Raw genomic sequence first — 14,029 nt, forward strand, 5'->3', positions numbered from 1 at the left:
CACAACATATTGCACATCACCACACACACAGCACTTGCCAACTATTTAGCCGCCGGCACTAAACATACCAACATGATGTGTGGCACGTGCCAATCACCCCTAAGCAACCACTTACACTGACAGCACCGGCTGTTCCTTCTACATCCCTCCTGTGGTAGGGAAGCATCACTTCTGGCAGATGCTTCTCTTGCTCTCCTTCCACTCTCATCTGGGGGCGGTTCTGCTTTCCTCACTCCTATCACAACAGGGCATTGGGCTTCCTGTTTCGAGGAAGAGTTAGGGAGATGTCCCAGTGGCAGAGCTCCCCCCACTCCTGATCTGTCTCCTGGTGAATCATGGAGTGGGGTGGGACCAGGGAACATGGTTCATGTTACCCTCTGCCAAGGAGGCAGTGCCTGCAGCTGCTCTTTGTCTCGTTGGGGGAGACTGTGGTACAGCAGCTCTTCTTCTGTCTTGTGGCCTGCTGGGTAAGCAGGCAAGGGAGCACTTCTCTAGGTGACCCTGTGCACAAGTACAGGAACTCATTTTTAAAAAAAAAAAAAAAAGCTGGAAAACAGCATTTTGTATCGGAACAGGGTTTTTTCCCCAAAAAACAGTATATTTCAGAATCTAAATGTTGGGGCCCATTTCAAGTTGACAGGGTCCCTTTAAAAATGACATGGGTAAAATCTGAGGGCATTCAAAGCTTGTAAGGTTAAAGCAACTTAACTTTTCAAACTACAGCAAATGCAAAGAAAGAAATCCTCACCTCTGTGTGCTGGAGTTAAGAAACTTAGAGCCTCTTCCTGTAAACCTGTCCCACAAACATCCCCCATTGAATTCAGTAGCTCTGATTCTGCAAAGCACTTACCCTAGGCTTAACTTTCCGCATGTGCTTAAGTCTTTCCTTATTCCTGAAACACTTAAGCATATGCTTTAGTGCTTTGCTGAATGGGGCCAGTGTGTTGCAAAATCAGAGAGCTTGCAAGATTGTAGCCCCAAACAGTATATCCTAAAGACTGGTTTTTACACGGAGGAAGGAAAAAGAGTAATTTTGTTTGGTTTAAAAAAAGAGAGAATTGAATGGAATTTTACTTCAGCTGTAAAGTGGGGGGAGGAGCAGGTAATAGAATCATCAAACTGTAGGGCTGGAAGGGACCTCAAGAAGTCACGTCCAGCCCCTTGTGCTGAGGCAGGTCCATGATTGGACCTGTCAAACTCGATAGTGCCCTTTGGAGTTACAAGACAAGTCCTGTAAACAGAGTGGTATAAAATGAACATAAAAGGCACATCACTTTGCAGATGCCCAATCAGTATGTTTTATTATCAAATGATGACTTTTTAATAGACACTCTATGCTGTGCTTTGTAGTGTCCTTGCCAGAAAGGGAGATAACCTTGGTGAATCTGAAGAAAGATGAAAAACATGGCTTAGGTAAGTTACTAAAGCCTTGTGATCCGGGGAGAGAGAGAGAGAGACACACACACACACACACACACCATGGTTGGGAAAGGCAACGTAGGCCAGGGGACTTGGAATTTGGGCACCCAGAGTCTATTCCTGGCTCTGATGAATGGTCTTGGGCAAGTCTGTCTCCGTTTTCTTGTCTGTCAAATGCAGATAATGATCTGTACATCCCTTTGAAAAGCTCCATATCAGTTAAATTTCATCATTAGTTTTGTAAGCCAGTAACTTGCTGAAAGACATCTCAATGCAATTGCAAATTATGCAAGTAAAAATTGCTCTAAAATGGGGTTATCAGGTTTGTGTCTGTGTCCAGGACAGCTGTGAGATTTAAAAAAAAATGACAACGCCATTATGAACTTCTTTTACTGCTTTCCTCTGCTGTATCACACACAATTTCATCAGTGAGGGAACGTTAATTCATGGTTTAAAGCAGAGGAATGAGAGACAAAAGAACTGGATTATAGTCCTTGCTCTGCTACTGACTGCCGTGTGATCTTGGGCAAATTGTCCCCATATGAAAAATGAGAGTAATTTTATACCTGACCCACCTTCGTGACGTCCTTTGAGATGGCCTTTTGACAGTTGCTATGTAAATTCAGTGTATCGCCACTGTGTAAATCCAAATGGGGAAAATACCAAGAAGAAACGTTATTTATATTTGAGCCTTAAACTCATAGATTGCAACAAATCTCTTAAAGACAACCTTAAGGTGTGTGTGTGTGTGTGTGTGTGTGTGTGTGTGTGTGTGTGTGTGTGTGTGACAACTGGGAGGGCTTGAGAAATGAAGAAGAAGAAAATCATGTGTGGTCTTCCCAGGTTTACCTGAAGAGACACGTTGCAAGTCTCAGATGTGGGTTGTCAGCCTTAACTGACAGGCCAGAGTGTTATATCTTTAACCAAGAGAGATTTCCTCTAAGTTGTTCAGGCATTTGAGTTAAATGAACATTAACAAAACAAGCAAACCCAAACGTTTTAAATAGATAAAAAATCTCGAACCTGCTCAATGAATTAATTTAGACTTCCTTCATATCTCTGATGTACAGTCCTCCAGGTTTTCCAGTCATCCCTAGAGACTTTCAGGTAAGCCAGTTAGGCAAGGTCTGAATTTCTTAGGTAAAAATCAAGCTGAAAAGAAAGTAATATTGAAATAAACCTTTCAGGCCTTCTTCACGCAACATAAAAATGAAAAAAAATGGAGAAGACAGCAATCTTTTCCTTTTGCAGGTCACTTTTACATATGATCTTAAAAGCTGCTAGAGTAGTAAATCTTTTGTATCAAATGGCAAAAGATAAACTTGTAAAGAATGAATGAATGGTTGACATCTGTGTGTGTGTTTGTTTTTAAATAGGATTTCAGATTGTTGGTGGGGAGAAGACTGGAAAACTTGATCTGGGAATTTTTATTCATTCAGTAATTCCTGGAGGGCCAGCCGACTTGGATGGGTCCTTAAAACCAGGTAAATTATATGATGTGTTCCAGACGAAGGACTTGGGGGCCAGAAACTCCTTCATTCTAGTCCTGTCTCTAATACTGACTCCATCTCTGGCTGTGGGAGGTCATCACTTAAATGTCTCTGTCTCTATTTCCCCATTGACCGTACATATAGATAATTACTTCAGAAGTATTAATGGTTGATTATCGTTACACACTATGAAAATGAAAGGTTCTGTAGAAGTCCTAAGTAGTATGAAAATTATTACAATTCATGTAAAGAAATTATGTTGTTTGACTTCACTATTTGATGGCTACTTTATTTCAGTTTTAAACTGCGCAAAACCACACTTGTATCTGAAAAAATGTAACTTACTGTTGTCACAAGTAATTCCTAAAATTGGGTTTACCTAATCTCAACTTTTTCAGTGTATTTACTTTGTGCATTTGACAGCACTATGGATAGCCAATTTCACAGTTTCCCAATACTCAGTTTTCCTTTTTATTTGTTTGTGTTTTTTACACAGCAATAAGGAATGTAGAAATGCTTATAAATTAGGGAACAATGTAGTTGTAATCCCACCAAAATTGTCAGGGAGACAAAAACAGGTTTAGGAGCTGAAGTTACTTTAAACTCATTTTTAAAACTTGTCTAGGCTTCAATTTGACAGTAATTTTATTGGCCAAATATTTTGATGTTCAGTGTCAACTACTGAGAATGAAAATGAGCACAGAGCTTTGCACAGAGATATAACCTTGCTACCTCATTAAAGTCTGGAAATGTAAATGCTGGATGTGACAGGTTGGATCACAGAAAACCCCTTGGGAACTGCCAGCTGATGTGCTGAGACTACCCCTGAGCCTGTTTCCCCAGCAGCTTGGGACTTCAGACCCGGGTCTGAACCATGTCCCCAACAGCTGCAGGCTTAACTGAAAACAGCTTAAGAAGTGTTCCTGTCTCCAACACTCAGCTGCCCAACTTCCAATGGGGTCCAAACCCCAAATAAATCCTTTTTACCCTGTATAAAGCCTATAAAGGATAAACTCAAAAATTGTTTGCCCTCTTATAACACTGATAGAGAGATATGCACAGCTGTTCCCCTCCCCCCCCAGGTATTAATACATACTCTGGGTTAACTAATAAGTAGAAAGTGATTTTATTAAATATAAGAAGTAGGATTTAAGTGGTTCCAGGTGATAACAGACAGAACAAAGTGAATTACCAAGCAAAATAAAATAAAACACGCAAGTCTAAATCTAATGCAGTAAGAATCTGAATACAGATAAAATCTCATCCTCAGAGATGTTCCAATAAGCCCCTTTTACAGACTAGCCTCCTTCTAGTCTGGGTCCAGCAATCACACAAACCTCAGTGGTTACTCTTCTTTGTTACAGTTTCTTTCAGATATCCTTTGGGGGTGGAGAGGCTACCTCTTGAGCCAGCTGAAGACAAAATGAGGGGTCTCCCAGGGGTTTAAATAGACTTCCTCTTGTGGGTGGACACCCCAGCCTCCCCCTGTGTAGAATCCCAGCTACAAGATGGAGTTTTGGAGTCACATGGACAAGTCATATGTCCATGCATGACTCAGAACTTACAGGTAGCAGCCATTGTTCACATGCTACCTTGAACGTCCTCAGGTAGATTTCTTATGTGGAATGGAGCCTTCCAAGATCCATTGTCCATTACATGTTTCTTGATTGGGCACTTGCAAAATCCTTTCTAAAGAAACTGCCCAAATGCTTAACTAAAATCAAACAAGTGCACAGCCAATATTCATAACTTTGAATACAAAAATGACACATGCATACAAATAGGATGAATATATTCAGTAGATCATAACCTTTGCAGAGATGTGTTACGTAGCATAGGTAGCATAGGTAGCATAAAACATATTCCAGTTATGTCATATTTACATTCATAAGCATATTTCCATAAAGCATTATGGGGGACAATGTCACACTGGATTCTTTGTATCTGAACAAATCCTTTTGTGCAGGAGACCGTCTAATATCAGTGAACAGCATGAGCTTAGAGGGTGTCAGCCATCATGCAGCATTAGAAATTCTGGAGAATGCTCCTGAAGATGTGACACTTGTTATCTCTCAGCCCAAGGACAAACTTTCCAAAGGTATTTTAAAACATCCTTAAATTTATATTACAAATTCTGTTCTTTCCTTTACTCCTCATTATAGGGGAGATTGATTTCCACCCGCACCCTAAGACTTCTCATGATGCACTTTTAATGACCTTCTGAAGAACCAAATGCCTGATTTCGCTTTTCTAAGGGCTTGTCTGTACTGCACCGCAATGTGGACTGCAGGGGGTGGGAATTGCAGGGCTCACCAGAATGTTGTGATCTAATTGCCCCGTGTAGACGCTGCTGTCATGAACTAAAAGGTACCTAGCTCATGTTAACATAGTCCTGTTTAAAACAGGACTATGTTAACATGAACTGGGTACCATTTAGTTCATGACAGCAGCATCCACACACTGCAGTTAGAGTGCAACATTTTGGTATGCTCTGCAATTCACACCCCTGTCGTCCACACTGCCGAATAGTGTAGAAATAGCTTGAATATTTAAATTGTTACTGTAACTCTCTGAGTTGGAGTCCATGCTCCAATACTGGATTGTATAAGAAATGTATCACTGTAAATTTTGTGTATGACTAGTGTATACCCTTGCTTCATTGATAAGATTGGAGATTGTCATTTGTGTTAAGCTGAGTAATCATGATTTCAGACTAAATGTTACTTGTTAATTGTTGGATTTTGATTTTTCAGTGTCATCTATAAATCTTGCCAATGGAACAAAGGGTTATTTAAGGAGGCCTTCATCAATGCAGGACCATGAAGCAGAATCATCTTCAGAGGAACACAACAGGTCACGAGGTCACCAGAGGCCGATCTCAGGGAGTTCATCTGGATTGTCTGTGGGCAAAGGGGACAGAAGCCTGAGCTCCCAAGATTCCAGGACCGAAAGTGCCAGCCTGTCTCAGAGCCAAACAAATGGCTTCTTTGGCAACCACATCAGTGACAGAGCCCAGCAGGGCTTGCAGCACTGCAGTGATTCTCAGTCTGCCCTTTCCAAAACGAATGAGAAAAAAAGGAACTCTGCGGACGATATCCTGGCGAAAGCAAAAAGGCTTGGAGTAGTGGAAACCGTGGAATATTCTGACCGAGGGGATTCGGACATGGATGAAGCAACTTACTCCAGCAGTCAGGAACAACAGGCAGCTAAAAAGGCACAGTCCACTTCCATTGAACGCTTTCAAACAGTTTCATATACGTGGCTGACTAGTCTGCTGTAGATTGTTAATGCAGTGCTTGAGGGGGAGGGAGCAGATGGAGGGAGGGACCATCTGCAGCTTCCACTGCTAACTACTAACGCATTTGGTACTAATGTTGAAGTACAGATTTTCTAATGCTAACTCCCTTTAGTGCTTCAAATGTATGACTGATAAGGGAGCTGAATAAACAGACCACTATTTAAAATGTATCTTTCTAACCCATTAGAGGTTTTTTCAAATTACCTGGAAAAAATTACTCCCAAAATTTCAAAGAGGTTAGTAGGGCTTTAGCTACGTGAATACAATTTACTTGAGTGGGAACCTTCTTGCTTAACCCCAGTGTGAGTCTTTTTTGAGCCTTAAAGGGGCCAAATTCTGCCCTTGGATGTATATGCGGGATTCTCATTGATTTCAACAGAAAATCTTCGTGCTCATCCAAAGGCATCGTTTGGCCAAGGTGATTGTAGCAAATGACCATATTCACAGGTATCAGTTTCTTTACAGACCAGGTAAATTGAGTTTCACCTGCATTAGGGAAAAGCAGTGATACTATCTGGGATGAATGTGTAGGCTCATAGCAGAACAGGAGTCCTTCTGGGTAGAGTTTTGGGGGGGGAAAGGGTATTTGTAGGTTCTACATTCATCCAGTGAGCAGAGAAGACCTGTTGCTCTGCCTGTCTAAAATTAAACTCACTGGGGACACTGTACATTCATTCCTAAAGATAATAGCCCTGATCTCAGTTGATGGAAATGTCCTTTGAAGTCAGTGGAGCTACCCCAGTTTACCCCATCAGAGGATCTGCCATAACTGAGTTATTGGTACAATGATTCCTTCATTTTAAAGACCAGCACATTCAAGTGTACAGGTCTATAAAAACATTTAGCCAATATGGACCAAATTTATCTTGAGATTAAGAACATTCAAGTACAATAAATGCATTTACAGTAGGAAAGAATCTGAACCCTATTTTATTAACCAGTGCTCTCAATTAACCCCTTTCTGCTCTGTCTCACCCATAAATGCACAGTGGGAACTAATAATTAACTTTTGCTCTAACAGGGAATCATTATTTTTTTTCTGTTTTTGTTTTTTGTTTTTTGTTTTTGTAAAGGAGTCTTCCTCAGTGAATACAGCAAACAAAATGAATTCTAAAAAGCTTTCTGCAGCACCTCTTAAACCTGGAGATATCTTTGAGGTCGAACTAGCCAAAAAAGATAGCGGCTTGGGAATAAGTGTCACGGTACTGTTTGACAAGGTTTTTAGATGTTTTCTCTTCTTCTCCACTCCCAGCAACCTGTTCAATCACTAATTTACAGGGAAGCAAGGTGTTTTAAAAGGACACTGTCCAGTACCTGCTCACAGATACTTCCATCTCCCTGAAGATGGAAAATATTATTTCCATATCTCTTTTCTTGTCATCTCCCTATTATTATTTATTATTATTATTTATTATTTTTAATTATTTGCACTGCCATACTGCCTAGCAGCCCTAGTCCTGGACCGGGACCTCATTATGCTACGTGCTAAACAAACGCAGAATCAAAAGACTCCAAAAAGTTTACAGTCCAAGTGTAAGATGCAAGACAACAGACATATACTCAGAGATGGGGGAGTACAGTGGGGAAAAAATGAGACAGTATTGATCTGTATGATAGACAGTGGTCTTAGCGCACCAGCAGCCGAGCCATTGTCAGGTAGGCATCACGGTAAAGGAGAGTTGTAAGGAAGCACAAAAGTGCTCGTTTGAGAATTTAACGCGTGGGCGGTGGAGAATAGCATAATGGGTTGATCGGAGTCAGGAGTCAACCTCCAATACTGAATGAGAGGTGATGGACAGTGAAGGGCCGTGAAGGTGAAGTCAAGTAGCTTTTGTTAGGCGGTTGACATTAAAGGGCCAAATTCCTCCCTAGCATAACACCATTGAAGCTAATGGAGTTAAGTTGGGCCAGATTTGGTCCAGCATTATTTTTGTTTTACTGACTTGTTCACCAGCAGCATCAGTCTCTCTAAAGAGGCTTTGTCACTTGTTCTATGCTCTCCCTCTGCTGGCTGGGAAGCAGAAGAGCACAAAACATTTTTGTCTAGGTAAGGAGGGGCTGGTTATTTTTTTTTTTTTCATCCTTCTAGCAAGTCAGGAAGGAGATAAGGAGATAGATACCTATTTTTTATTTAAAAACTTCACACCAGATTATGTTTGTAAACTGGCTCAAAGTTTAGGCCTAACCTATTTGACAATGTCCCTTTAAAGACAAAGTGAATAATGTATCATCATATCACCAACACTCCATTTGTGTGTTTCTGTAGGTGTCAAAAAAACCTTTTGGTTCTTAGACAATTTAACTTTCAAGAATTAGCCTAACTGATTCACCTCCCAATTCTGTGAACAATTTGAATGTCAACAGTAGCATGCTGGTAATAGTGAGCATATATTAAACAGAGTGCAAAAGAGGGGCAATTTCAGTGGCTATTTACTGTATTACAGATGTAGGCATTTTCTAAATAGATTGTGCATCCGGACACCTTCTTTCAAGTGTAGCAGATTTTAATGCATGTTACTTTGAAGATGAGGACAGCAGAATAAAGCTGTTTCCTTTTTACATCCCTAATTCAATCTTTTATGCACTTTTTAGCCATCACTGGCACAATTTCTAATGTTTTCAGATCAGAAATCGTGACAGTGGGTGTTCTATACCCACAAACAGTAGCTATAGGTAAGGCTAGGAATCTGTCACCGAGGTCATGGAAGTCATGGCCGGTGCACTGCACTGTAGTGGCCGGTGTGGTTGGCCCTGGCGGCGCCTGAGCAGCTCGAGCGGCCCCTGGGCCAGCCACCCCAGCCGTTGCTGGGGCAGTCTCGGGCCACTGCGCCCCTCCCTCCATCAGCAGCAGGAATTTGGGTGTGGGAGGGCTCTCAGGGCTGAGGCAGGGGGTTGGGGTGTGGAAGGGGGTGAGGGCTTTGGGTGGCACTTACCTTGGGGGGGCTCCCTGGAAGAAGCCAGAGTGTCTGGCCTTTATGCAGAAGCGCAGCCAGGTGGCTCCGCACGCTGCCTCTGCCCACAGAGGCCTCCCCCACAGCTCCCATTGGCCGTGGTTCCTGGCCAATGGGAACTGCAGAGCAGGCGCTTGGGGTGTGGGGCAGCGTGCAGAGCCCTCCTGGCTGCACCTCCACCTAGGGGCTGCAGGGACATGCCGGCCGTTTCCGGGAGCCAGGGAGGAGCCTGCCAGCCCCTCCAGTCCCCCTCCCCCCCCCCACACAGCACCAGTGGAGGTCCTGAGCCACCCCAGGGCCGCTTTTCCCCCCCACCTCTGAAGCACCCAAGTTTTAGTCAGGGGTATACAGTACAAGTCATGGACAGGTCACATATGTGAATTTTTGTTTACTGCCCATGACCTGTCCATAACTTTTACTAAAAATATCTGTGACTAAAATGTAGCCTTAGCTATAGGTAATGCATTCTTCTTAGATATCTTAAACAGTTGAAGGCAGATACAAGTGGTTTCTAACTGGCAGGAGAATTAGATAAAGGACTGTGAGGTTGATTTGCGGGTTGGGGAGAATCTTTACAACAGATTCTTTGGTCCATAGTCTGGATTATGGCTCAGTTACATATTGTGAACTTTGCCTATGAATTGTAAATGAAAACATGCTCTAACTCTAAAGAAATTGTAGTAATTATCACGGTTTGGAGCCAGATTTACTATGACAGATGAATGAAGGTGTAAATTATGCAGTAGTATAATGACAATGTAGCCATTGACATGCAGCAACCCTACTATTCCAGTGACTCTTTCGATGCTGCCAATGGTCACCAGTGCAAGGACTTTCCTCAGAGGCCTAACAAGTGGTCACCATATCTCACTTTGTCATGTTCTGCCTCCACCTTTATCCTTGCACTGTTCTAAAATCTACTGTCAACCTTTAGCTTACTTGCAAGTAATATTAAAACAATTGGATCTTTGGGGCACAGACTGAGATCATTTGTGGGCTAGCTCCTTCTCTTCCTTTAAAAGCTGGGGGAATCCCTGCAATAACATCGAACTGTGTGGTGACGGATATAGGCATTAAAGAAGTAGGTTGAGTGCCCCAAAGTAAATTCACTTGAAACCTAAGCAGACCTTTAACCCAAATCTTTATGGCACCTCCTAGCTCAAATATTTTGCTTTCAAGAAAAGCTTTCTGTAACCTGAGAGAGAGGAATACCTTTTAGTTTCACATTACTTTAATAATGGTGAACAAAACTAGGATATTGCATGTATGCATCTTTTATCTTGGCTGCTGATGCATGTTGTGCACAAACAACACTTAGCTTTTCCACACTCTCATATATGCAGATTCTAGTGCTTTCGTAGTTCTGCTTGAAGGACACTTGTTTTACTAGAAAGGTTTGCATTTGAGCCTAATGGTTTTAATCCCACCCCCCACACACATCCACCCCAATTGGTTATGATTTGCATGGATCTCAAAATATTTTATTTACAATAAGTTGGCTGTTGCTTTTACATGCGGATGGCTTGAGTGCTCCCTGAGTTTCTTAAGGATTGTTTCGCTTTCTTGATCTAAGATCTTCTGTTTAAGTTTTTAAAGGTTTGCATTTTACCTATTTATTCTCCATTTAGGGTGGCATAAACACCAGTGTAAGACATGGTGGCATTTATGTGAAGGCCATTATTCCTAAGGGAGCAGCTGAGGCTGATGGTAGAATTCAGAAAGGTACATACTTTGCTCTTTCCACAAGTTTTCTTAAATAGCAGTAGAATGAAATCCAGATGACTTTATGTAGGCTTTGGAGAGGCATCATGGTCTAGGAGCTAAGAACTCCAGAGGTCTACTGACTGCCTGGCCTTGGTTACTTGTAATCTCTTTATGGGTCTATATTGTCAATGGGAAACAACCTACCTCTGAGGTTTTTCTATAGCACTGCATCACCTTAGTCTCTACCTCATACGGATGGTGTAAGGGTTAATTTGTAAAGCACTCGGACCATTTAAACTGTTAATAAGTGCTAAGTGTATAAATTTGACAGTGTTATGCAATGAGGAGATAAGAAAGGAAGACAAAGTGTGGGACTATTGCAGTATCTGCAGAAACTGCTGAAACTGTACTGGTGGGAAAAAATGACAAAATATTTTTTAGTCGCTGTTTCATTCTAATGCATTCCGCTTTAATGGAGCAAATTGCTTTGAGTACGCCCAGAGAGAGGAGAAAGAGGCTTTTTGTTATTAGTGACCTCCTCGCTTGACATGCTAAGTATCTCAGTACAGAAAATCCTTTTAATAGCTCTGACAGTCTTTGTTTTTAAGTCAGTCTTCTTAGTGAAGTGGAGTCCCACAGTTAGACGAGAGGTTATTATATTTCTCCCCAGATTTCCCAGTGAAGCATGGCTTCGAGCATTAAAATGGTCCTAGATTTTGGGGTTGGAATTCAGTTACAGAACACTTCTGATACAAAAAGCCCTATTCTCCTCTCAGTAAATGGGGGATTGCCCGAGTCACTACCCTTGTTCATTGAGAAACGAACAGATCACTCTTACATGGATTATAAGCGTGTTCTATATGAATTAATTTTTTATTACATTCTTCCTTCTTCTAAATCATTCATTGTTTGCTTCTAGGTGACCGTGTGCTCTCTGTCAATGGGATTAGTTTGGAAGGTGCTACCCATAAACAAGCTGTGGAAACCCTGAGAAACACTGGCCAGGTAAGATAATATCAGGGGTGACAGTAAGGAGGTACAGGCCGGTACAGCGTACCAGGAAAAAGTGGCCGCCAGTACCAGCCCCTGCCGCTTTTGTGCCCCCTGTCAGCGGCCCTGCCAGGTCCCTAGTGGCAGGGCCGCTGACTGAGGAGCCAAAAGGGACAGCAACATTAAAGCGCTGCCGCGGCAAAGACCTTGCTTAAAGCTCTTCTGCGGCAGCGCTTTATCGTCCCTGCCCATTTTGCCCCCCCTAGGCTGCCAATAGGGGGGTGGCAAAAGGAGCAGCTGCCCCGGGGCCGGCAATTTAAAAGAGCCCAGGGCTCCGGCCACTGCTGCGGTAGTGGCAGCAGCGGCCAGAGCCCCGGGCCCTTTAAATCACCACTGGAGCCTTGGGCGGCATGGGCCAGGCAGCCTGAAAGGGCTGGCTGGGGGACGCTGACCCCAGCCCCGCCCCTTCCACCCGAGGCCCCGCCCCTTCTGGGGGGGCTGTGGAGCCAGCCCCCATACGGGTAAGTTTTCACTTTTACTTTCACCCCTGGATAATATTCTTCTCCTATCTTAGGTAAATAAACGTATCATGAGTAAAAGTACAGTAGACAAAACTGACAACAGGAGCTCTCCACTGTGCACTTCCTTGCTTAGGACCACTTTCTGATACACTCAATCATGTTGAGTAGCACCTCACTCCAAAAGTGGTGCGATCTTCAGTTAATGTCACTATTCATGGCATAAGGCTGCTGCTTCCAATATCAGAATTTGGCCCTTAGCTAATCATGCATGAAAATGCATGGTGCATGTACAAATATTAGCTCTCTGGAATAGTAAAATGCAACCAGTACATACTGTAAACAGATTCCCTTGATGCAGGACCCGTGTATGAAGCATATCATCAGTGGCATTTTTTAATTATCCCTCATGCCTCACAATATCGGAGGGGGATCTTAATTTACTTTAGATGCTGTCTCGTTGATATCTTGTGGCTCTGTTACTCTATTGCTTTTTGCCTTTTTTTTTTTTTTTTTTGACAGAACAAGGAGCAATGGTCTCAAGTTGCAGTGAGGGAGGTTTAGGTTGGATATTAGGAAAAACTTTTTCACAAGGAGGGTGGTGAAGCACTGGAATGGGTTACCTAGGGAGGTGGTGGAATCTCCTTCCGTAGAGGTTTTTAAGGTCAGGCTTGACAAAGCCCTGGCTGGGATGATTTAGTTGGGGATTGGTCCTGCTTTGAACAGGGGGTTGGACTAGCTGACCTCCTGAGGTTCCTTCCAACCCTGATATTCTGTGATTCTATGATTATTGTTGATGATGTTGCCATTTGTAGTTCTTAAAAACTAATAAGCTAATTACAATGATTTATGGGGGATTTTTTATAAATCCATAGAATTTATGGCTGTGAAATTTAGTTACCCAAAACAGATTAGACTAGACCCTATATGGCAAAACGTGGTATTTTTGTGGCTCGTGCTAACTAACTTGAATATGTTGTATTTGTGTAGGTAGTGCATCTGTTGCTGGAGAAGGGGCAGCTTCCAGTGGCCAAAGTTCATGCTCCCATTACACCGCAGTGCACGCCTCCAAATCAGGCAGGACAAAGTGAGCCTCAGAACAAACCAGAGAAAAAAATGACAAATACCAAAGACTACAACTTTGTCACTGAAGGTCAGGTCATGGAGAAAAACTGTCTGAGCTTTAGAGCATACCCAAAACTTCATTTTCTTGCAGCCAGATGATCCTCCACTGAAAAGAATCACGAAATTTAGGGCTGGCAGTGAACACGTCTAACCCTTGTGTACAACACAGATTCTCTTTCATGTTGTTAAATGCTTTTTGAATATTTCCTTTAATGGTGTCTCAGTCATTTATTTTAGCAGCTTCGTAAATAGTTTCTTCCCTTACCATTCCTTAACTTATTTATATTGTGTCACCTTTGAAACGAAGGGCATTACTTCCTGTAATAGATCATGGCTAGGGCTCCGTGTTTATCACCGATTCTGTGACTTCCAGTGACCTCCATGACTTATGCAGCAGCCAGTAGACCCTGACAGAATCTTGCTCAGGTGGCCCTGGGGACAGCCACACCGGCCACTGCTGGAGCAGCTCCACAGCCAGCCACTCGGGCGGCCCCGCAGCCAGTCACACCAGTGCTGCAGGAGCGGCCCCAGCCC

General features: G+C 42.7%; 1 protein-coding gene across 4 annotated transcripts in view; it reads left to right on the forward strand.

Annotated features, from left to right (window-relative positions):
* Positions 1-14,029, forward strand: part of PTPN13 (protein tyrosine phosphatase non-receptor type 13) — a 211,006-nt gene that overhangs the window by 168,828 nt on the left and 28,149 nt on the right. For all 4 annotated transcript variants that reach the window (XM_039539642.1, XM_039539644.1, XM_039539645.1 and 1 more), the window contains 8 exons: positions 1,351-1,413; positions 2,796-2,903; positions 4,876-5,007; positions 5,663-6,123; positions 7,281-7,424; positions 10,787-10,880; positions 11,782-11,867; positions 13,361-13,523. In XM_039539642.1, the coding sequence (XP_039395576.1) occupies positions 1,351-1,413; positions 2,796-2,903; positions 4,876-5,007; positions 5,663-6,123; positions 7,281-7,424; positions 10,787-10,880; positions 11,782-11,867; positions 13,361-13,523 (1,251 nt within the window). The remainder of the gene's footprint in view (positions 1-1,350; positions 1,414-2,795; positions 2,904-4,875; positions 5,008-5,662; positions 6,124-7,280; positions 7,425-10,786; positions 10,881-11,781; positions 11,868-13,360; positions 13,524-14,029) is intronic.

The sequence above is a fragment of the Mauremys reevesii genome, linkage group 5 (genome assembly GCF_016161935.1).
Source record: "Mauremys reevesii isolate NIE-2019 linkage group 5, ASM1616193v1, whole genome shotgun sequence".
NCBI classification, from domain to species: Eukaryota; Metazoa; Chordata; order Testudines; family Geoemydidae; genus Mauremys; species Mauremys reevesii.